This window comes from Piliocolobus tephrosceles, chromosome 1, assembly GCF_002776525.5.
Source record: "Piliocolobus tephrosceles isolate RC106 chromosome 1, ASM277652v3, whole genome shotgun sequence".
Taxonomy (NCBI): Eukaryota; Metazoa; Chordata; class Mammalia; order Primates; family Cercopithecidae; genus Piliocolobus; species Piliocolobus tephrosceles.
In genome coordinates this window covers 98,205,823-98,230,929 of record NC_045434.1, presented here as the reverse complement: position 1 = coordinate 98,230,929, position 25,107 = coordinate 98,205,823, and the positions used below count along the sequence as shown (strand labels likewise).

General features: G+C 40.0%; 1 protein-coding gene and 1 pseudogene across 2 annotated transcripts in view; one reads left to right on the top strand and one right to left on the bottom strand.

The window, feature by feature from the left end:
• Positions 1 to 1,218: 1,218 nt before the first annotated feature.
• On the bottom strand, positions 1,219 to 24,909 carry LOC111543883 (annotated as a pseudogene).
• The window catches only part of SLAMF1 (signaling lymphocytic activation molecule family member 1), a 39,451-nt gene continuing 39,004 nt past the window's right edge, over positions 24,661 to 25,107 (top strand). The window contains exon 1 of one of the 2 annotated variants that reach the window (XM_023214258.1): positions 24,661 to 25,107. In XM_023214258.1, coding sequence (XP_023070026.1) covers positions 25,032 to 25,107 — 76 coding nt within the window. In that variant the 5' untranslated portion in view covers positions 24,661 to 25,031. The other variant, XM_023214259.2, reaches the window with a different exon arrangement.

The following is a 25,107-nucleotide window of genomic DNA, read 5'->3' as shown; positions in this document are numbered from 1 at the left end:
GTCAATGGCTGCATGTGTCATGACAATTGCTAGATGGAAGAACTATTTCAGACTGAGATAAGTCAGAAAGATTGAATCTTCTTTTGAGGGTCAGAGAGAGCTTCCTTTTGGAATCGAGACTGAAAAATGAAAGGTGTTAGGTAGGTCAGGAGAGTATGTGTGGAAAAGCTTTCAAGGAGGAAGAAGTAGGAGAATGCAAGGATGGCAGAGAAGGACAAAACAATCTGGTTGTCGGAAAGATTCGCACAAAAAGGTGCCTAAATAAAGCTGTTGCCTAATTTCTAGACAGTAAATAGCTATCTTGACTGGTGGCTCTGGAAAAGTAAACCAGTTCTCAAAGTATGAAATATTATTTATCGTAATAATTCTGAGGTTATGATTTCACAAAATCAGAGTCCTATTAATGAAAGAAATATCTTTTCCTAACGTGACTGAGGCCTGCTTATCTATTTAGAAAACTAGTGAGAAAATCTCACCAGCAGGGCGATTCAGCTAGAATGCAGTGGACCCATCTTCTGCCTAATCCCTTACACCTGTGTTTACCTTTCCCCAGTTTAAAATCACCTTTGAGTGAGCAAAGGAGAATTTCACTTAGCATCTGGCCAAAGATGAGGCATTTGCATTTGTAAAAGATGAGAAAGGATGAAAAGGACAGAAACTATGCCTCCTATATCAGCTGATTGTATGCAGGATACCCAAATAAATAAAGGTGGGGAAGAATTTTACAGGAAAGGTTTTGAAGTAACTTGAAGAATCAAGAGAAAAACTAAATATTAGCATCTAGATAGCAAGATTTAATGTGCAAAATTTTAGAATTCTCAAGATGAATCAGCCCCAATTGTTTTCCAGGCTTGTGACACTATGCTTCATTATGCAAATTTGTATAACCTTTGTTCTTTCTCAAGTTCCCTGTTCTTTTGAGATCTACTGAACAATTCAGTAAAGAACCATATATATATATATATATATTCATGATAAAGTGTGGTGTATTTTTTTCTAAGGAAAAACTAGTAAGGCAAGAGACACTGAAAAGCGTCAGTGATCCCTCCCCAGTCTCTTGCAAGGGCTTTGGAGGGGTAAGACTGGAGAATAATCAGCTCTATTCTTTTGTGAATTTCCAGATAGAGTCAAAGATAGTTACTGGCAGCACCGGCCAGGTCCTCAGGCCCGATATACCCCTATACAACATAGCCGCTTCATTATTATTATTATTGTGTATATACATTCAGTTTTATTGTTAACAAAGCAATTTGTACACTTCTAACATTTAAAACTGAGCATCGTCCTTCCTTTCTAGTGACACAAAAAGAAAATTTAAAAATAAACTGGAACAAAATTACAAAAGAGAATGTGAATTCCAAATAAGATCCTACAGGTTCTGCTGATTATCTCATTGAGTGGCAGGGCTCGTTATCATTAGGAGAGATTTTATTTCAAAAGTGTCATCTTAAACTGCAAGGATGTCTGTCAAACATCACAATTAAACATGCCAACGGAGAAGCCATGCTGTCAAAATACCCACTTAACCCACCAAATACCTCATATCCACCCTTTGATGACTTTTTATAACCTCATTTTTAAAAGGTTTTTTCTTCCTTTTTTTAAATAAAAGAAAGTAGACAGATACATGTTGGTAAATGACTGTCCATATTCACATAGAGACATGCTGTACTCTCTGACCCAATATACAGAGAAAGGAGGAAAGAAGCTAGAATTCTATGCACTGCTACACAGGGGTCTGGCACTCTCCAGCTTCCAGCAGAGTGAAGGGAGAAGGTTTTCTTTTCTCTCACAGAGCTCGGTGGTGTTGATTCCATACAGTTCTTGTTCAGACAGGAAGAGATAAGAATGAATTCTGAACAGAAAGAGGTAGAGAATCTTTTCCCATTGTGTTATGCTCAAGGTATTGCCCCCCAAATAAGTTGAAAACCATGGTGCAGAGAAAAGAGACCTCAAGAACAGGGTGACTGAGCACAAGAGGGGAAATAAAGAAAAAAGACTGCAACTTGCTCCCAGGGATTGGAGAAAATTTTCTTAAAAAGTGTTCAGAACATCAGTGTTCTGTTAGTCATCTTCTCCTTCATCCTCCTCTCCTTCCTCACCTTCATCATCATCTTCCTCTTCTTCGCCTTCATCCTCATCCCTTTCTTCATCAATATCTTCTCATCCTTCCTCCTCTTCATCATCATCATCTTCTTCTTCTTCTTCTTCTCCGTCTTATTCTTCTTCTTCATCATTCACATTGGGAGCCAAGAAGCATTGTTATGCGTTTGGCCAAGTACTACCTGTGATGACCTCTCCTAACTCACCAGCACCTGCATCAGAAAGTAAAGCAGGTCAAGAATCTCTCTGGTGCCTCAGGCTGCCTCTTCCTACTGGTTTTATTCTTTGTTCGACTTGAACGTTTTGTCACATCCTTTCAAGATTTCCATTTGATTTCAATGAACTTTGAAGATGGATCACCACTCTCAGTTAGATGAAATTCTTTGGAGATAACTTTTCAAAGTAAGGATGTTCATCAAAATAAAAATCTATTCTGTAACCTGATTTAGTATCTTCAAATTATGTCACTTCAACTCTGGTCAAATAATGCAGTTCCTCTTAGTCCTCCTCCACAAGCAGTGCAGACACTCGTGGGTGGTTGACAAATGATATTACCCAAAAATCAGGGGTTTGGGCAATCAATGATCAATTCTGACCTCTTCTGAAAAAATGGTTGGCAGAGTTTGTTCTATTTCTGTTCTACTTTCAAATTCTCCTCACTGGCTTGTTCATGAAGTCTGTTTCATTTTGTACTTCACCAATATGTTCAATTGCTTCTTGCTGTTCTTTTTCTGAGGTCTCGTCTGCCTGGTTGCAGTTGGAGTTGAGCTCCTTTTTACCGACTTGGGCCATTGGCGCAGACTTGGTGCTGCTTGGAGTCGGGGGCGGGGTTGCGCGGGGTGGTGTGGTGGAGGGGAGAAACAGGGATGGGGAGAGAAGGAACAGGGAAGTGGGTCGGGGGTAGGCGGCTTCCGCTCACTTCACATGCGCTGGCGCTCGCTCCCTGGGTCAGGTCGCCTCCGCTCCTCATTCCCTCGCTCTCCCCGCACTTGCTCACTCATGTGGGCTGCCCTGGTATACGATACGTAAAATGCATATAAAAGACAGTATAAATGTAGTTTTTGTTTGTAATTTTTTCTCTTATCTGATTTAAAAGACAATTTTATAGAACAATAATTATAAATCTGTGTTAATGACACACATGTATAAAGATGTAATTTGTATGACAATAACAGCAAAAAATGGGGGCAAGAGAAAAAGCTATGTGAGAACAAAGTATTATATTATTGCAATTAAGATCATTGTAATCTCCAAAGCAACTATGAAGGAAATAACTTAAATACAGTAAAAAAAAAAAAAAAAAAATGACAAGGGAACTTAAGTGTACAGTAGAAAAGATATATTTAATACAAAAGAGGGCACTAATAAAGAGAAGAACACATAAAAAATAAAACCCATAGGAAACTAATAGGAAAATGGCAAACATAAATCCTACCTTATCAGAAATTACATTAAATATAAATGGATTAAACATTATAAATAAAAGGCCAAGGTTATAAGACTGGATTAAAAATAATGGGCCCACTATATGTTGTGTACAAAGGACACAGTTTGATTCAAATACACCTACAAGTTGAAAGTAAAAGGTGGAAAAAGATATATTATATTATGGAAGCAGTACTAAAAGAGAGCTGGGTTTAGAAACTAAGATCAGTCAAAAATATGATTTAAGACAAAAACTGTTGTAAAGACAAAGAAGGACATTTTATAATAATAAAAGAGTTAATGCATCAAGAAGACGTAACAATTATTAACATATATGCACAGAGCCCCAAAATACATGAAGCAAAAACTTACTGAATTGAAGGGATAAATAGACAATTCAATAATAATCACTGAGAGTTCAATATCCCTTTTCAATAATGGATTGAACAACTAGACATAAAATCAACAAGGAAGTAGAAGACTTAAACAACATTATAAACCAACTAAACTTAACCAAAGTCTATAGAACACTTTACCCAACAACAGCAGAATATGCGTTTGTTGTTCTTAAATGTACATGGAACATTCTCCAGTATAGACTATATGTTAGCCCATAAAACAAGTCTCAACAAATACGATATGACTAAAATTACAGAAATGTCAAAAGTATGTTTTTAATGGAGTGAAATTATAGATCAATCACAGAGGGATATTTGGAAAATTCACCATTAGGTGCAAATCAAACTACATACTTCTAAAACTAGTAGGTCAAAGAACAAATAATAGGGGAAATTACAAAATACTTTGAGATGAATAAAACTAAAAATATTACACATCAAAAACTTATGAGATGCAGGAAATCAATGCTTAGAGAAACTTTTATAGCTGTAAATGCCTAAATTAAAAAAGAAAGATCTCAAATCAATAATCTAACCTTCTACCTTAAGAAACTATAGGCTGGGATTAGTGGCTAATTCCTGTAACCCTAACACTTTGAGAGACTGAGGCAGGAGGATCACTTGAGCTCAGGAGTTCAAGACCAGCAACATAGACTTTGTTTCTACAAAAAATTTTAAAAAATTAGCCGGGTTGGGGGACTCATACCTGTAGTCCCAGCTACTTGGGTGGCTAAGGTAGGAGGATTGCTTGAACCTAGGAGATCAAGGCTGCAGTGAGCTGTGATTGTACCACTGTACTCCAGCCTGAGTGACACAGTGAGACCCTGTCTAAAATAAATAAATAAATAAAATAAAATAAAAATAAAAAAAGAAAGAAAGAAAATAAACTATAAAAAGAACAAACGAAGTTCATTAAGAAACTATAAAAAGAATAATAAACTAAACTCAAAGAAAGCAAGAAGGAGAAAATAATAAAGATAAAAGTGGAAAGAAATGAAAGAGAGAATACAAAAATAAGAGAAAAACAAATTTAAAGGTTAGTTATTTGAAAAGATCAGCAAAACTGACAAATGTTTAGCTAGACTGATAAAGTGAAAAATGGAGAAGACTCAAAGGACCAAAATCAAAATTAAAAGGGGATATTACTATTGACTTTAAAGAAATAAAAATGATTATAAGGGGGATAGTATGAACAATTGTAAGGAAATAAATTAGATGAAATGAAAAAATTTCAAGAATCACACAGACTACCAAAAATGACTGGAGAAGACAGATGTGATAGATCAGGGAGGTGAAAGGAGGGTTCTTGCTTACAACACACTGCCAAATATGGAGTGAGGTGCTAAAGTGAAGAAAATTATTATTTTGCAACTATCACAATTAAGACAGGCTCAGGCAAAAATTATCAATGGATGCTAAATCTCAGAGGAAATTTTGATGAGGAGTAAGATATTTGCATGGCCTTCCACTGTATGCCAATATATAGTTATTAGTTAAAATGGAAAAAGAAAAAGTGACTATACAATACAGAAATCTGGCAATGTGTTGGCCAAGTGATCAAAATTAACATTATCAATGAGAAGACATCAAGGGTCTCTAGATGTGATACCTTGAGATTACAACATCACTTGTGTAATACCTAGTCTGGGAATGTATAATGTGAATCTAGTTGTAAGGAAATACCAAAAAACCCCAAGTGAGGAATTTGCTATTAAAAAAGAGAGGCTGTAATCCCAGGACTTTGGGAGGCTGAGGCAGGCGAATCCTGAGGTCAGGAGTTTGAGACCAGCCTGACCAACATGGTGAAACCCTGTCTCTACAAAAATACAAAAAAGTTAGCCAGGTATGGTGGTGCATGCCTGTAATCCCAGCTACTCAGGAGGCTGAGGCAGAAAAATCGCTTGAACCCGGGAGGCAGAGGTTGAAGTGAGCCGAGACTGCACCACAGCACTCCAGCCTGGGTGACAGAATGAGACTCCGTCTCAAAAAAAGAAAAAAAAAGAAAGGGTGGGAAAATTGCATTGTTCAAATATATCCATGTCATAAAGGAGAAGATATAGCTATGGAAATGTTCCAGTTGAAGGATATTAAAGAGATACAACAGCTAAATGGAATACCTGATACTGGACTGGATCCTGACCTAGAGGGAAAAATATGGCTACAAAAGACACTATAGGGTCAACTGACAAAACTGAAGTACAAACAGTAGGTTAGACAAGAATATTGTTATCAATGTAAAATTTACTTAAGTGATAACTATATTGTGGTTGTATAAGAAATTATCCTAACTCTTCATACTGATGTATTTAAGATAAAAAGCCAAGACATATGCAACCTACCCTATAATAGTTCAAATAGAGACAGAGAAAGAGAGAGAGAGAGAGAGATAGCTAATATTAAAGCAAAATGGGCAAAACATTACAGAGAGGTATTCACAGTCACAGCCAACTTGTAGCTCCCTCCCTGCAAGATATTTATAACGGTGTTCTTTGTACTATTATTAATAATAATTGTTTCTTGCAACTCTTTTGACATTATTTTCAAACAAAAAGTTAAAAATACAGATTAATGAAAGGTCTGCAATACTTATTTCCCCTTGGTGGTCCTTCAAGATGCTGAGGGTCTGTTCTGCATTTACCACATCCTCTTCTTTCCTTGTATAGGCCTCTCCTTTTATAGATCTGTGAGTTCTCAGAGTACATTATCATTTTCAACCTTGAATTCCCATTGAATCCCTTGAATTCCCATTGAATCATCTGCCAAAGATGACAGTTTATTTTCCTGTTGATCCAATCAAGAAAAGGAGAAAGCTTCCATGAATAACAAATAGATGAGGACTACAAGTTCCTGTGACTCTGCCGGGCTCTGCCCAATGTGTCTCTCCATTCTGGCTCCCAGGCTACAGGCTCAGAGTCTCTGTCAGTCTTGCTATCTCTGGCAGAGGGCAGGAACACAGAGCAGAAGGATCTCTTTAAAGTCTAGGTTTAAATAATGACAACATTTTCATACTTAAATCCTTCAAGGATAGGCTCTTTGAAGAGCCTACAGGGTTCTACTGATCCTTATGTGGCTTGGTTTCTGTGAATTTCTCCTGTCCAATTTCTAGTTTGGCCCCTCCTTTGCACTGAATGCTGCAACCTTCCTGAACTGCTAGCAATTTCCCGAATTTACTCAACGCCTTTGCTCAAACTTTTACACTTCCTGGAATCCCCTCCCACTCCTCTTTGGCCTAACAAACTCCCACTCATTTGTTAAGACTCAAACCAATTGTTGCCTCTCCAAAGTCCAAGAACCACTTCTTAGGAATAAGATTCTCTCCCTGGACCATAATCACCTTTACCCACCCTCTCTGTGAAAGGAATGATTACTACAAAGAAAACTTGGAAATAGTCAGCAGGGAAGCCCATAAAATTTGCATTTCCTAATTTTCTTTAATCTTGGAGGAGGACAAGAAGGAAGTGACCAGCCCAAGGCCATCTGGCAAGTTACCAGCAGGGCTGAGGCTGGAAGGCAAATACACATTCTCCTTTCTTTGTTGATACTACTGGGTACTCCCTGGGACTTGACCCACTGCCCATCTTATGTTCGTAAGTGTCTTCTGGACTCTGTCAAACCCTAGACCACTCAATTTTGCAGGACCTTCTAAGGTGGCAATGTTGGAGGACTTGTTGGCTCCTAGAGAAGCACTGGAATGAGCATGTCTGGTTGGTCTTCAAGCTTATACCTAGTACCCAGAACCACTTTCCAGCTTCTGGGAGGCTGTGTGGTGTAGGGGAAGGAGCATGACCTTTGGAGGCAGACAGCCTTGAGTCTGAGTTCCAGAGCCGTCACTTACCAGCTTCAGAACCTCAGGAAAAGTAAACTTTCTAAACCTCAGTTTCCATATGTGGATGATTTTTAAAATCAGAATTAAATGAGATAACCTAAATAAATCATTCCACATAAAGTCTGCCATACAGTAAGTGCTCAATAAGTATTAGTTGCCTTCCTCTGTCCCAAATGCTCCTTCCTCTCTTCTGGGCTCTCAACTCTAATTTGAATGAATTAAGACTAGATCTCTTAGCCTAAGTTTCCCCAAGTGTAAAATAAGAGGGAACTAATTATATAACTCATATGACCCAGATCACAGCTTCTTTCTATTTTGCTTTTATCAATCTTCCCAATCAGGTCTGTGCACCGAGCACAAAGTCTGCCCATGGGTGTGACATGAACAATGTAGGTTTTGCTCTCAGAGGAAGTGGAGAGGGGTTGGGAGGTACCTGGGGAAATGCAAATTTCATGGCTAAGTAGGACTTCCCTAGGTCTGCTGACTTCCAAGATGCTTCTGAGGTGTAATTCCAGTGATGATGTGAAGACGTGGGGCCAGCTCTACCCCCACCAAAGAAGGCAGCAATCAGTATATTCATTCCACAAACGTTTTTAGCACTTGCTTTATATCAGGCATTGTTAGATTGGGGAACCATGAAGGTAAATAGAACATAATGAAACTCAATCAGGATATGGGTGCATTGACCTAAACCCAAGAGATTTGGTTTTTGGTCATGGCTTTTCAAAAACTAGCTGTATGGTAAGTCCCTTAGAAGTTTTAGTCTCTAAGTCTTAGCTTTCTGGGGGTGAAATGAAGGAGTTGAAAATATGGCTTCTAAATTTGTTTGCTTTCCTTCAGATTATACTTCTCCTCTCAAAGTCAGCTCTGTGTTTTCAAATAGCCCCTGGAACTCTCCATATGCATGAACTGTAAACACTTCAACTGACCATATCCCAAGCCAACAAATAATCTTATACTCCTTGCTCTCAATTTTGCCCCAAAGTTATCTCCACCTCTTATACTTCCTTTCCTAGAGAATGGCATTGCCATCTACTGGGAAACTAAGCTGGAAGTTTAAAGGCCATAGTATATAGACCACTATCCTTCACAGTCCACATTCAATTAGTCACCAAACCCTGAAAAATCCACCTATGAGATAACTCTCCAATGGACCTCCTTCTCTCCCACCTCATTGTCACTTCTCCAGTTAAGACCCATCATTTCTTCAAATCTGTTCCTAGCCTGTAGGTCTACCTAAATCTGTCTCACACTAAGGCCAAAGTAATCTTTTCTTTTCTTTTTTTGAGACAGATTTTTGCTCTTGTTGCCCAGGCTGGAGTGCAATGGTGCAATCTTGGCTCACTGCAACCTCCGCCTCCCGGGTTCAAGTGATTCTCCTGTCTCAGGCTCCCAAGTAGCTGGGATTACAGGCACATGCCACCAGGCCTGGCTAATTTTTGTATTTTTAGTAGAGACGGGGCTGCATCATACTGGTCGGGCTGGTCTCAAACTTCTGACCTCAGGTGATCTGCCAGCCTCAGCCTCCCAAAGTGCTGGGATTACAGGTGTGTAATCCCACCACGCCTGGGCAAGGTAATCTTTCTAAAGCAAAAATATGAACAGGTCACTCAGCTGCTTAAAACTTTTGGTGGCTTCCATCAAAGAATAAATGGCTTTCCAAGAATGTGTATAATTATTTGTGTGCAAAAAGGAGTTTTGATCAGGTGAAAGGGGAGACACTGCCTCCTATGGGAAGTCCTGGGTTGTGTATCCTTGCAGGAATGAAAGAAAAACAGATCAAAACAATGAGGAAGAGAAGAGAATAGCAAATATTGAGTGTTCACAATATAGCAAATACTGTACTTTAAATACACTGTTGTTTTAACACTCAGAAAACATATTAGGTATCTTTGCTCAGGTTTTCAAAAATCAGACTCTGAGATGGAGATTTGTGTATGAAAAGTTGATGGAGGAGTGCCCATGATATAATTAATACCTGTGAGGGAGTGAGGGAAGTAAGAGTGAGCAGAGGGAGAAGTTGAGCTGTGGATGCAGCTGCAACAAAGTCCTCAGCTGACTCAGTGAGGAGCCTTAGAGCTGGAATGACCCTCAGAGCTGTTGCAAATTGAGGCAAAAGGGGACTGGATTTTTATACTCTTTCATCAACCAATTGGCCCAGTTGTTTGATGTGGGTTCTGGCTAAGGAACTGGCTAAGGGCAGTTCCTGGGGAGGAACTCAGCGGAGAGCTGTCAGCCACCAATACTTCCTGCATGGAAATGACTGCTTTGGTCTTGAGGGGGAGATCTGAACAGCACATCATAGCATCCACTATGTGAGATAACTTGTAGTGCATTATTTTATAGATAAGAAAACTGGTTTTCGCCAACACCATGACTTATCCTACGTCATACAAGTAATGAGCGAAATCCCTGTGGCTCTAATTCATATTTGTCTTCATGTTCCTTTAGCTATATACATACAACCATGCAATGATAACCTTTTTTGATGAAGCTAGCAGAAGAAAAGAAATAACTAAAATCAGAGCAAAAATAAATGAACCTGAGACAAAAAAAAAAAAAAAAAAACTCACACAAAGGATCAAAAAAATAAAGCTGGTTGTTTGAAAGGATAAATAAGATTGATAGACTGCTAGAATAATCAAGGAAAAACAAGAAAAGATCCCAAATAAGCACAATCAGAAATGACAAAGGTGACATTACCATTAATATTGCAGAAAGACGAAAGATCCTCAGAGACCACTATGAACAGCTCTACGCACACAAACTAGAAAATCAAGAGGAAATGGATAAATTCATGGAAACCCATAAACTCCTGATTGATCCAGGAAGCAATTGAAATTATGAACAGACCAATAATGAGTTGCAAAGCTGAATCAGTAATAAAAAAAAAATAACTACCAACCAAAAAATGCCCACAATCAGACGGACTCACAGTGGAAATCTACCAGATGTACAAAGAACAACTGGTACCAATCTTTCTAAAACTATTCCAAGAAATTGAGGAAAAGGGCTTCTTTCTCAATTCATTCTATAAAGCCAGTATCATCCCGATATCAAAATCTGGTAAGGGCATGATAAAAAAAGAAAACTACAAGTTAATACTCCTGATGAACACAGATGCAAAAACTCTCAACAAAATACTAGCAAACTGAATTCAGCAGCACATCAAAAAGACAATTCATCAGGATAAAGTGGGCTTTACTTCTGGGATGCAGACATGATTCAGCATACACAAATCAATAAATGTGATTCACCACATAAACAATTAAAAACAAAAACCGTATGATCATCTCAATAAATACAGAAAAAGCATTCAATAAAATTCAACGTCTCTTCACAAGAAAAACCCTCAACAAACTAGGCACTAAAGGAACATACCTCAAAATAATAAGAACAATCCATGACAAACTCACAGCTAACATCCTATAGAATGGGCAAAATTTGTAAGCATTCCCCTTAAGAACTGGAACAAGACAAGGATGCCCACTGTCACCACTCATATTCAGTAGAGTGCTGGAAATCCTAGTCAGAACAATTAGGCAAGAAAAAGAAATAAAATGCATTCAAATAGGAAAAAAAAGTCAAATTATCTCTGTTCACTGACAACATGTTCCTGTACCTAGAAGGCCCTAAAGATTACTCCAAAAGGCTCCTAGGCCTGATAAATAATCTCAACAAAGGTTCAGGATACAAAATCAATATACAAAAATCAGTAGCATTTCTATACACCAATCACATTCAAGTTGAGAACCAAATCAATAACTCAATCCCATTTACAATAGCCACAAAATATAAAATACCTAAGAATACATTTGACTAATGAGGTGAAAGATCTCTATGAGGAGAGCTACAATACATGGATGACAGAAATCACAGATGAGACAGCAAATGGAAAAACATTCCATGCTCATGGATTGGAAGAGTCAATACCATTTAAATGACCATGTTTCTCAAAACAATCTATGAATTAACAAAATTATTATCAAATTACTATCATTTTTCACAGAATTAGAAAAAAACAATTCTAAAATTCACATGGAACCTAAAAGAGCCTGGCTAGCCAAAGCAATCCTAAGCAAAAGAACAAAGCCATAGGTACCACATTACCCAACTTCAAACTATAGTACAAGGCCATGGTAACCCAAACAGCATGGTACTGGTACAAAAATGAACACATAGATCAATGGAACAGAACATGGAACCCAGAAATAAAGCCATAAACCTATAACCAACTGATCTTTGAAAGTCGACAAAAGTGAACAATGGGGCAAGGACACTCTATTCAATAAATGGTGCTGGGAAAACAGTCTAGTCATGTGCAGAAGAATGAAAGTGAACCCCTACCCTTCCCCTTATACAAAAATTAACTTGAGATGAATTAAAGACTTAAATGTTAGACTTCAAACTATAAAAATCCTAGAAGAAAACCTAGGAAAAACTCTTGCAGACATTAATCTAGGAAAGAATTTATGACTAATATCTCAAACACAAATACAGCAAAAACAAAAATTGACAAATGAGAGTTAATTAAACTAAAGAGCTCCTGGACAGCAAAAGAAAAAAAGTCAACAGAGTAAATTACAACCTACAGAATGGGGGAAAATATTTGCAAACTATGCATCCAACAAAGGACTAATAGCCAGAATCTATCAGGAACTTAAGCAAATCAACAAGAAAGAAACAACTCCATTGTGTTAGTCCATTTTGCATTGCTATGAAAGAATGCCTGAGACTGGGTAATTTATAAAGAAAAGAGGGTTTTTTGGCTCATAGTTCTGCAGGCCATACAAACATGGCACCAGTATCTGGTGAGGCCTCAGGAAGCTTACAGTCATAGTGGAAGGTAATGGGGAGCAGGCATGTCACATGGCAGGAGAGGGAGTGAGAGAGATGCCATGCTCTTTTACACAACCAGCTCTTTCATGAACTCATTATTGTGGGGCGGACACCAAGCCATTCATGAGTGATCTGCCTCTATGACCCAAACACCTCCCACTAGGCTCCACCTCCAACACTGAGAATTACTTTTCAACATTTGGAGGTGAGAAACATCCATTTATATCAACCATTAAGAAGTGGGCAAAGGACACGAAGAGACACTTCTCAAAGGAAGACAACAAGTGGCCAACAAACATATGAAAAAGGCTCAGTATCACTAATAATCAGAGAAATGCAAATTAAAACCACAATGAAATACCATCTCACACCGGCTAGAATGGCTATTCCTAAAAAGTGAAAAAATAACAAATGTTGGCAAGGATGTGGAGAAAAAGAACACTTATGCACTGTTGTTGGGAATGTAAACAAGTTCAACCCCTATGGAAAACAGTATGGAGATTTCTCAAAATTATTTTAGAACTACCATTTGATCCAGCAATCTCACTACTGGGAATCTACTGAAAGGAAAAGGAATAGTTTTATCAAAAAGACACCTGTACTCATATGTTTATTGCAGCACTATTCACAATAGCAAAGTCATGGAATCAATTTAGGTGCCCATCAATAGTGGGTTGGATAAAGAAAATGTGGTATATGTACACAATGGAATACTATGCAGCTGTAAGAAAGAATGAAATCATGTCTTCTGCAGCAACATGGATGCAGTTGGAGGCCACTATCCTAAATAAATTACACAAAAACAGCATGTCCTCACTTGCAAGTGGGAGCTAAATAATGGGTACATACAGACATAAAGACGGAAACAATAGACAGACACTGGGGACCCCAAGAGTGGGGAGCAAGGGAGTGGGGTAAGGGTTGGAAACTACCTACTGGGTATTATATTCACTATGTGAGTGATGGGTTCAGTAGAAGTCCAAACCCCAGCATTGCACAATAACAAATCTACACCTGCACCCCTTGAATCTAAAATGTAAAAAGAAAAGAAACTTACTTGGCATAAAAATTTTATTAGCATAAGGTCAAACTTGAGCCCTCGGATTCTTTGGGTGGCAGTATAAATTGTTCAAACATTAATCATTCAAGGAACAGCAGAGCTGGGCAATAGTGGGGCCAAATATCTAAGATCCCAAATAGAGAGCCATGAGACTGTCAAACAGTGGAAGTAAAGTAGGAGGTGGGACTTGACTGTGTAAGCAGGGCTCAGGCACAGGACCAAGTTGAAGATTAGCTGAAACAGGGCTGGAGTGGAAGCAGTTTTCCATAAGACACACCCACCAGTGTAACATGTCAGTTTACCACTGCTATGGCAACACTCAGAAATTACTGCCCCTTTCCATGGCCATGACCTGACAACCAGGAAGTTACCACCCTTTTCCTAAAAATTTCTGTGTAAATTGTCACTTAATTTGCACATAATTAAAAGTGGGTATAAATGTGAGTGCAAAACTGCCTCTGATCTGCTACTTTGGACACACAGCCTATTGGGGTAGCCTTGCTCTGCGAGTCGTTGTTTAACACCACCAGCTCACCCTTGAATTCTTCCTTGGGCAAAGCCAAGAGCCCTCCTGGGCTAAGCCCCAATTTTGGATCTCACCCGTCTTACGTCAAAAATATCAGGGCCTGTGGAGCCTCAGTGTATAACTCAGGATAAGAAAAGCAGAATCATGCTTATGGCAGGACCCTGATGAGTCTGTTTGTTGACCTAGGCCAGTGGCAAGAAATCTCCTGGGAGCGAGACAACTCAAAGGGCAGAAAGGAGTGGGGAGAAAGAGAAAGCCCCAGGTGAAGGCTGGAGCAGTTTCTAAGAAGACGGGAAAGACTAAGGGAAGTCAAGAGTCAAAAATCCTTAATGATAAGTAGATTAGGATATGGGGCAAGAGCTTAGAAAAAATGTCATAAAAGGAGGGCATAGGACCACCGCTATTCTCTTTCCCTGATCTCTCCTTATCTGGCCTCTTGCCCCTAGATATGAAGGGCTCCGGTAATGGCTTTGCTCAATAGCATGTATCCTGGGTCAGTGTGGTAAGAGGCAGTAGAGATTATATCCAAGTGCTGTGTCTGCTATTTATTTACTGTGTCACCTCAAGCAAGTTATTTAACTCTCTAAGCTTCAGTTTCCTCATCTGTGAATCACCTGTGGGTAACAGTAAGGTTAAACCTGGTGCTGAGCTCATGGAAAAGTTCAGCTGTACTGCTGTAGAATTCTCATCTTCTTGTAGTCCCATGACATACCACACCTCTGTGAGCAAGCCAAATTAAGGACCCATGTTCTTAAAATAGATTCTTGTATTTTAAACAGTTCAGTAAACAATATAGGAAGCAACAGTAATTGCTTGTCTTTCTCCCAGCCCTCTATTCCAGGGAAGGGCTTTCTGGTGGAGTGGGAGTCTCCTCCAGGAGAAATAGTAGATATTCTAAGCTGCAGGGAAATGTCTCCACAGAAACTTTCGCTGGAGGTTCTGGCTGGAAGAAAATCCAAGGACAGCTGGGTCTCAGAATGCCATCTGAGCATGCAGGACAATATCCCAGCCAGTTGGGGCCCAAGACAAGACCAGAGTTCATTTTAATAGTGTTTATCCAGGTTCTGTCATCAGAACTGGGCACCATGAGCCGTCCTTCTTAAAGACAAATACAACAGAAAAAGAGGCTGCCTCTTAACTGACATATTCACCCCTTGGAAAATTTCTTAAGATAAAACATACTCCTTGTTGTTTTAACTCTATTATCTTGCTCAACAAAGCAAAATTTAGAAACAATAAAACTAAAGAAGGAAGTATCTATCTCTGAGTATGATCTTTACTTCTTTTACTCCATAGAATGCTTTTTAAAATTTGACATTTTAAACAATCTCTTGATCTTCATTTGTTCTTTTTTCAAGGAGAGATATGAACACAATGTTCTTTAAGAAATTGTTCTTCATTAAACTAGGCAACAACATGTGAGTCATTGTAACGTATTATGTTAATTTGAAAAAATACAAAACTAGGTGCAACCCAGTGACTGTTGTTACAAATGTGCTTCTGGAATGAGTAGCCCACTGAGGCAAGAAAAAACTTCACTTAAGCCGCTGCTTAGTAAAAGGCATGTGGTGTCTATCCCAGGCACCAGCATCTTGACTGTAATTATTATTTGAGATTAGCCTAATTATCAGATGTTTGCTTACGATGATAGCCAGAAGCATTTTTTTACTTGAAATTTTATAATAAAGCAAAAAGATAAATTGAAGTGACCAAGCCCACCATACAGAATGAGACCCTCAGAGGTGTTGTATACAATGAAAATAAACACTAACCGCATTTACTGTACTGTGTGATTTTGGTATTGTCTTCCAATCCCTCCACATGTGGATTCTGCCAAACTGCATCAGGTGTGGCCAAGGGTTCAGTTCACATTTTCATTCTGTTTCACATTTTCTGTTCTGATTCTTGGTTTACATATACAACTCTTCCTGTTCTCTATTATACACTGATATTTTCTTTATGAAATGTGATAGTCTATGCTGAGAAATTTCAATTCTTTTACAACAGGGCTTTAAAACACTTGTTACATGAAGTCCATCTCTCTGTCTTCAATTGCTAAAAGGTCTTAATAGTCTATAGTGTGCTTTTGTCCCTAATTTATGTTGCCAAGTTATCATTGCCTCCAATAGAGATGGCCAGGAATGACATTCATTTGTAGGGTGCCTGAAACATTCTGCTCCATGTCTCTGAGGAGTGTCCTTGATCTTGACCACACAGCAGAACTTCCTGTGCATCCCCAGCTGCAGCTTTATGGGGTTCGCCATTTAATTAATCATGACCACCTGCAGGAAACAATAAAAAGTGATAGACACCAATGCAAAATGGCTTTCACATGTCAGGTGCTGCAGTGAACATCTTACTTGTATTTATGCCATTTACTTCTCCCAACAATCCTATGAGACTGTTCTTCGTCTTAACTCTGTTACTGATGAGGAAAGCGTGGCTTAGAGAGATTAAGTAACTTGTCTAAGGTGGGATGATTTATAAATAACAGAATGGGGACATGGGCCCAGAACTATCTGACCATGTAGCCAGAGTTCTGAACCAGTCCGCTGCCTTATAAAGAAAGGTTTGGAAAACTGCGAACTTGAAAGCAATTGTGATGGTTAAAAAATGATGACAGATTTTCCTTTCTTTCTTTTTTGTTTTTGTTTTTTTTTACAGGGTCTCACTATGTCACCCAGGCTGGAGTGCGTGGTACAAACATAGCTCACTGTAATCTTGAACTTCTAGGTTCAAGCAATCCTCCTATCTCAGCCTCCTAAGTAGCTGGGACTACAGGCATGCGCCACCATGCTTGGCGAATTAAAAAAAAATTTTTTTTTGTAGAGCTGGGGTCTCATTAGGTTGCCCAGGCTGATCTTAAACTCTTGGCCTCAAATAATCCTCCTGCCTTGGCCTCCCAAAGTGTTAGGATTACAGGTGGAAGCCACTATACCTGGATCACATTTTATTTTCTTTCTTTTATAGACATTTTCTTCAGTGCTATATTACGTTTGTGATTTTTAAAAGAAGAGATGAATATTAGTTAGGATTCTCCAGAGAAGCAGAATCAACAGGATACATATGCATAAAAAGATTTATTATGAGGAATTGGCTCATGTGATTATGGAGACTGAGAAGTTTCATGGCCTGCTGTCTGCAAGCTGGAGATCCAAGAAAGCCAGTGGTGTAATTTCAGTTCGAGTTTGAAGGCCTGAGAACCAGGGGAGCTGACGGCTTAAATCCCAGCACAAGGGCTCACTAGGCAGGTGGGAAGCAAAAGGGACAAATTCCTCCTTCTGCCTTTTTGTTCTAGTCAGGCCCTCAATGAATTGGATGGAGGGCAATCTGCTTTCCTGAGACATGATTCAAATGCTGATCTCATCCAGAACACCCTCACAGACACATTCAGAAATAATGTTTAATCTGGCCACTTCATAATGCCATCTAGTTGACACATAAAATTAACCATTGGAGGATGGAACCCCAATGTTAAAAAAAGACCACAATTCCTAAATATTTTTCTCTTAACTAGCAGTGTTATCTGATAAAGTCATTAAGTGGTTGACAATTAGATTTGTTATTCTTGGTAAGTATGAAGATATCATTAAAGGATGTTTAGAGTCACTATATTTTAAACCAATGGAATGGTTTTCTCATAGTCAGTGCTGGGGCGGGCAGGTAGATGGGGAAAAGGTGGGTGGATGGAGAAGAGGCAAGTGGATGGAGAAGCAGGTGGATTGGGATTCCACCACTGGGCTTCATCTGGAGTTACTCTCCACTATTCACCTCTCTCTCTAGTGGTTCCAGTTAGAATTGTTCACTGAAGATTTCTACCCTATAGCTAGCTTTTCCAAGCAGCTCAAGTGTCCTAGCTCTCCCCTTTCCTGGACTCACTTCAGATCAGCCCACCTCATTGGTGTGACAGTGCAGGAATCACTGCTTTGGACTGCATAAATGGCCCATGAGTATCTCAGAGGGTCATTCAATGACTTCATGGCGCACACAGCACCCATTCCCCAGCTGTCTCTGTTTCTCAGGGAGGTGACTGGTTAGTTAAGGACCAGAACTATTCAGAGACAGAAATGAATTCTGCTTCTGATAGTGGTTACACAGGATTTCCAGGTACTTTGCAAATTATTCTCATATCTACCACTCTGTCTAAGAAGGTAGACCAGGGTTATGGGAGGCAGTTTTTGGAGCACAGAAAAGATCTGAGGCTGGTGACTGAATAACCACTGTCACCAGTTCCTGAACCCTATTTCTTCCTAGAAGGAGTAGAGTGGCATGGGCATTTCCCTTTCTTTAACAATGTATGCCAGTAAAAAGCAGGCTAGCAAATTACATGACTGCTACATGAGGTCATTTGAAAGGTAGTAGGAAGCACCCCAGTCCTACCAAGAATGCTTCTAAAAATGCTGTGGAGAGAGTCTGTGAAGCAGTGACTCTTTCTCGGTCACAGTCACCCCTTAAGGGACGCGAAGAATTCCAAGTCAGTTCAGCACAGGCCCCAGGAAGGGAGGGATCCCCACGTATTGGGTCTGGGGTCTGGAAGGATGGAAGAGCATCAGTGGAAATGACAGCAGTTTGGAGAGGAAGTCCTCAGATGGCAAAGACCCTCAGATGTCTCTCCACTTCCAGATTCCAGTGCCCTGAAGCAAGTCTGAATTTCTCACTGATGTGAGAAACCTGGTGAGGGCCTTGCAGTGGGCAATCCCAGTACCACAGACAGGATACAGGGAAGAAGGCACTGCCAATGGGATTTTCATCTCTCCTGCCCAGGCCTGGTCACTCAGCTCATCCATCTGGCTAGGGAACTGATGGCAGACACGAACATTCAGCATAGAGGAGTTGAGTGGAGCCTGAGCCTGGATCTGGGCTAGAGCCACTTCAAAGCCCAGTTTTCTCTCCACTCTCGCCTCAACCCTGACAGCCCCAGAGCCACAACAAGGCTATCTGGTTGACTAGTTTGCTCAGCCTCCATATCAGCCATCTGCCCTGTGGGCTTCCTCATCTCACCCAGCAGGGCGGACCCCAGGGTGTTTTTTCCCAGTGCTTTCCCCAGGCCAGTTTTAAACTCTTCAATCAGGTCTACTAGGAGAGGTTTCAGAGTTTGGGGGAATTCTGTGTTTTCATTTTGGTTTTGCAGGTTTTTTTTTTCTTATCCAGATAAATATGCTCATCATTAGCTCCATGTGGCCAGGTGATCTGGCCTTAGTGGCCCTTCTCTGTGCGGTCAGTTCATTCTATAGGGGACCTCTGGTCAGAGGCTATGATGATGATGACCATTGGCTGGGAAGCCAAGACACTCAGGAACAGTCCAGCCCAGACACTGTCAGGCAGGTGATATTGGCACCCATAGCCATAGTGTCAGGAGAGAGAGTGGCAAGTCTTAGGGACACATTTAAGAGTATAAGAGGTAGGAGATGTCTTCGATGGATAACCCATTTGAGGTTTTGGGGGGAAGGCTATTTTCCACAGAAAAGTAGTCCTCCTCACTCTCAGGGTGGGGCTCTGCATCGCCAAAGGGAAAGAATGGTGCTGAGCCACAGACATGGGAGGCTAGGACAGGAAAGAGTGCTCACCTAGGATTCTCCTATTGCCCACGCTGTGGCCTGTGCCAGAAGGAATGTTTCACAGATAATGAGCCATTGGCCTACATGAGCCTGAAGACTGGCTAAGATTCTTGCTCAGTATAATGCAAGTGGTATGGTGAATGGATAGAGTACAGACTCTGGAGTCAGATAATCCAGGGTTTGAATCCAACTCTTGCTTTTTTTTTTTTTTTTTTTTTTTTTTTTGGCTCTGAGCCATTGAGCAAGTTATTTAGCAGCACTATACTTCAATTTGTAAAATGAGGATAATTATTCCTGCTTCTTACTGCTACCAAGATTAATGAAATAACACATGTGGAAACCCCAGGCATCCAGGGAGTTCAATTAGCAAGCAAGCTTTCCTTCCTTCTTATCCTCTTGAGTATTCATGGTGATAAATACTCACCAGGAAAAAGGAAAGAGCTCTGATCAGTGTCAGGATTCCCAAGTTTGGTCCAGATCCTGCCTTACAAATGCCACTAGCTCCTTAGTAGGGCTGTTAGGGGGATCAAATAAGGCTGTGAATGCGAAGGCTTTTGAAAACGACTTTGTAACTACAAGGCACTTTCATCTGTGTATCTTCTGTTGTTGGTCTATTGACATCTGCTCTTAATAGCTGAAGGAAGCAGCTCAGTATACTGGATGTACTAACTGCAAATCTCTGGTCAGTCACGTCGTCCCTCAGATCCTGTATTAGTTTCCTGTGACTGCTGTAACAAATTATCACAAACCTGATGACTTAAACAACAGAAATTCATTCTCCTACCATTCTGTAGGCCCAAGGTCTAAAAATAACATATTGGCAGGGCATGGCTCCTTCTGAAAGCTCCAGGGGAGAATCTTTCTGTGCCTCTTCCAGTGTCTTGTTGTCTCTGGTGTTCCTTGGATTGTGGCTGCATAGCTCTAGTCTCTGTTCTGTCTTTTCACATGGCCATCTTCTTTGTGTCTCTGTGTGTCCTTTTTCTATTTCTTATAAAGATGCACTACTCTCATTGGATTTGGGGGTCACTCTAATTCACCCAACATAATCTCATCTCAATTCTTTCCTTAATTACATCTGAAAGATCCTTATTCCAAATAAGGCCACATTCAGACGTTCCAGGTGAAGAAGAATTTGGGGGCAGGGAGGACTCTATAGAATCCACTCTAGAATCTCAGAACCTTCATCTAAACCATTTCTGACGCTCATTCAATGTATGTTTTTATTGAGTTCTAGATTGCACCAAACAGGAAAACTCTTCAGATAGTGCTTAGCATTAGCTCAGTTTTCTGTGCAGAGGGGATCCCGGAGGTCAGAGTGGAGATGCCTCATGGTGAGGCTGGAGTAGGGCTAATTCTGGAAATGAGAGGAAGGGCAAAGTAAACAAGAGAATAAGTGTCTGTCTTTGAGAGAGAATGGTTTGAAATGAATAGACAGCATGCATTCCAGGAGCCGTGCAGCTTGAGGAGAGAACACCAGTCTTGAAATCAGATCTGGATCACTGGTTTCCCATTTTTACAGGATCCTAGTATTCTCACATCATTTAGTTATTTCAACTGATATTTTATGAATATGTAGACAGTATGCCATTCACTATTTGGATTCTCAGTTATTGTAACAGTGGTGTGTTGGTAAATGGTTAACCATAATGAAAAATAATGTATGCATATATGTAAATAAGTTTATTATAAATTTTGCTTATATGAAGAACGTGTAACATGCAATTTATAAAATACAATTTATTGTATTTTAGTAAAATGTACATTCCCCTTTATTGTAAATTCCATATAGCCACTGATTTCACAGGCTGCTTGCTTTCATATTGGCTTAATTCATATCCACAGCCGAACTGTGGTTACAACTGACAAAGGAATGTAGTTCCAAGATGAATGTTGGTTAATGTCTTTTTTGAAGTTAAAGAAATGTGAAACAACAAAAATATATGTTGGAACATCACTTGCTTATCAGTGACACTAGTGACTTTTTGCTGAATCAGATGATAGTTTTTGAATACTGGAAAAATGTTTCCTCAATTTTTTATGCTAATCCCAATGTAAGGGCCACAGTCATAGCACACATTTAAGTGTACTCTGCATCATTATGTTTTCTCTATTATTTCTTACATTTAGACAATCCACAAAACAATAAAGTTCTGATTTATATTGCTTGCTGATTTCCATGGCACAAACTCTCATCATGGCCAGTTTCAAGTTCCCAACATAATGCCACTGAATGCAGAGTGGGGAAGACAGGTCCAGAAGCACCAATGATCCAGTATTTAATTTCCACTCTAGACACATAAGAGATGTCAATTACCTCAAGAACATAGATATCAGTAATGTCATAAAATAATTAAGAAACAATGAGCTTTGAGATTTTATTCCCTCTGTTTAGTATAATTTATTTAGTTGTAAAGTTTCTTTTAAAGTCAGGGTTTTGCTCTGTTGCCCAGGCTGGAGTGCAGTGGCTATTCACAGGTGTATTAGTCCATTCTCACACTGCTCTAAAGATACTACCCAAGACTGGGTAATTTATAAAGGAAAAAGGTTTAATTGACTCACAGTTCCACATGGCTAAGGAGGTCCCAGGAAACTTACAATCATGGCAGAAGGCAAAGGAGAAGCAAGGACTTTCTTCACATCACAGTAGGAGAGAGAAGTGCAGCCAAGAGCAGAAAATACTGCCTTCTAAAACCATCCCATCTTGTGAGAACCCACTCACTGTCTTAAGACCAGCATGGAGAGGAAACTGCCCCCATGATCCAAAACCTCCCACCTTGTCCCTTTCTCAACACTTGGGGATTATGGGGATTACAATTCGAGATAAGATTTGGGTGGGGATACAGCGGCAAACCACGCCAACAGGCATGATCGTGATAGTCCATTCTCACACTGCTGTAAAGATGCTACAGCCTCAAACTCTTGGACCCAAGGGATCCTCATTCTTCAGTCTCCCAACTAGCTGGGACTACAGGCATGTACCACCACGCCCAGCTTAACTGTAAGTTTATACAATTTAATTTAATTTTATATGTTTAATAATGGCCATGTTCATCAAGCACCTCACAAGCTTTCTGAAAATCTATCTTTTTATTTTTATTTTAAAAATATTTTTGTAGACATGAGGTCTCACTATATTGCCCAGACTGTTTTCAAACTCTTGGCCTCAAAGGTTCTCCCACCTAGGCCTCCACAAGTGGTGGGGTTACAGGCGTGCCACTGTGCCCATCTAGATTCCTGAAAATTTAGCAGTTCTATTAATTGGTACATGCTGGTTCAAGCACACACCACTGGGAATAGTTGTGAGGAGGACAGTTGAGTGCTGGGGAAAGGAAGGAAGAAAACAGTGAGGATAAAGAACAAGTTCACATATCCCACCAACTTTTATTACCTGATCCCCATGGGAAGGCCCATCAGAGAGTGCCTATGACCTGTTACAATGAACTCTAAAAACACTTCCCTACTCTTTCAAGTCTCCCTGTGAGCATTGGTTACACTTCCAGTATCCCATTCTTATAGTTTAACTCATGAAAGAGGGCGGGATCTTCCTTCTGCCAATACTAGTTTCTTCTCCTCAATGAAAAGTTAGACACAAACTCTAAAATAAAGGCGACTCCCAGAATACAACACAGCCCCAGTTAAATTAAAAAGGCTTTTATCCAAAAGACAGGCAATAACAATGCTGACAAGGATGTGGAGACAAGGGAACCCTTGTATACTGTTGGTGGGACTATAAGTTAGTACAACCACTGCGGAGAATGGTTTGAAGGTTCCTCAAAACAACTAAAAATAGAGCTACCATATGATCCACAATCTCACTGCTCGGTGTACACCTAAAAGAAAAGAAATCAGTATATTGAAGAGATATCTGTATTCTCATGTTTATTACACCACTATTCACAATAGCCAAGGTTGGAAACAACCTAAGTGTCTATCACAGATGAGTGAATAAAGAAAATGTGGTACATATACACAATGGAGTACTATTCAGCTAAAAAAAGAATTAGATCCTGTCATTTGCAACGACGTGGAAGGAACTGAAGATCATTATGTTAAGTGAAATAGGGCAGGCACAGACAGACAAATTTCACACGTTCTCACTTGCTTGTGGGAGATAAAAATTAAAACAATTGAACTTGTGGACATAGAGAGTAGAAGGATGGTTACCAGAGGCTGAAGGGTAGTAGGGGTTGGTGAAGAAGTGGGGATGGTTAATGGGTACAAAAAAATAGAAAGAATGAATAAGAACTAGTATTTGATAACACGACAGTGTGACTATAGTCAATAATAATTTAATTGCACATTTAAAAATAACTAAAAGTATAATTGCATTGTTTATAACACAAAGGATAAATGTTTGAGGTGATGGATACCCCGCTTACCCCATGTGTCTAATAATCACACATTGTAATAATACCCAATGTGTGATTATTACACATTGCATGCCTCTCTCAACGTATCTCATATACCCCATACATCTATATATATATACCTACTATGTACACACAGACGTTAAAAATTAGGAAAAAACAAACACAACAATGAGACTGAGCTGGAAGGATGGAGCTCTGGGATAGATTTGTCCTACATTCCTGCCTGGGAGGGAATCCACACACATGCGAGAAGACAAACTAGGAGCATGGGACACTAAATTATACCACATTGCACTCACTGGGATCCCAGGGTTTCTTCCAAGTGACCCGCACTTGCCCATCCCATCTCTCTGTGACAGTGGCACCCGCACCAGACTACATGTTGAGGTGTTATCTGAAATTATGAAATAAAACAGAAGTAAGAGGTCTATGAGCTCATCAAAATGCAGTCATCTAAGTTCAGCTGTGAACTGCCAAATTTGAGGAGTGATCTGACAAAACATCTTTTCTTTGCAATCCAAGAAGACTTACCGGAGAGAACTGCTCAGATAATCTGCAACATCCGGTTCCTGGGGACAGCTAAGGAAAGAAGCAGGGGTGCATGTTTCTGCCCAAAGCTGGGGTTTGGCCGAGGTGACTACACACCCCCTTTCCTGACTCCCATAGGCTAAGTGCCTGGCTTCTTGAGAAGCCTGCTTCTTGAGAACAAAAAAGTGATTTAAAGCCTCATGGGAGATGAGCAATCCTCAAGACACAAGCAGAAAAAGTCCCGGTGATACAGGAAGCGGGTTCAGGAACCTGCTGGTTCCTGATACATAAATTAGACAGCAGAGGCAGCACTGCATGACACGAAGCTTGCTTCTGCCTACCATCTGTGAGCAGCTGCCAAGCTCTGACCAGGACCCTTTCCTTCTCCTCACTGGCTGATGGATTCCAAGGGGCTCCTCGCCTTGACCTTCGTGCTATTTCTCTCCCTGGCTTTTGGGGCAAGCTACGGAACAG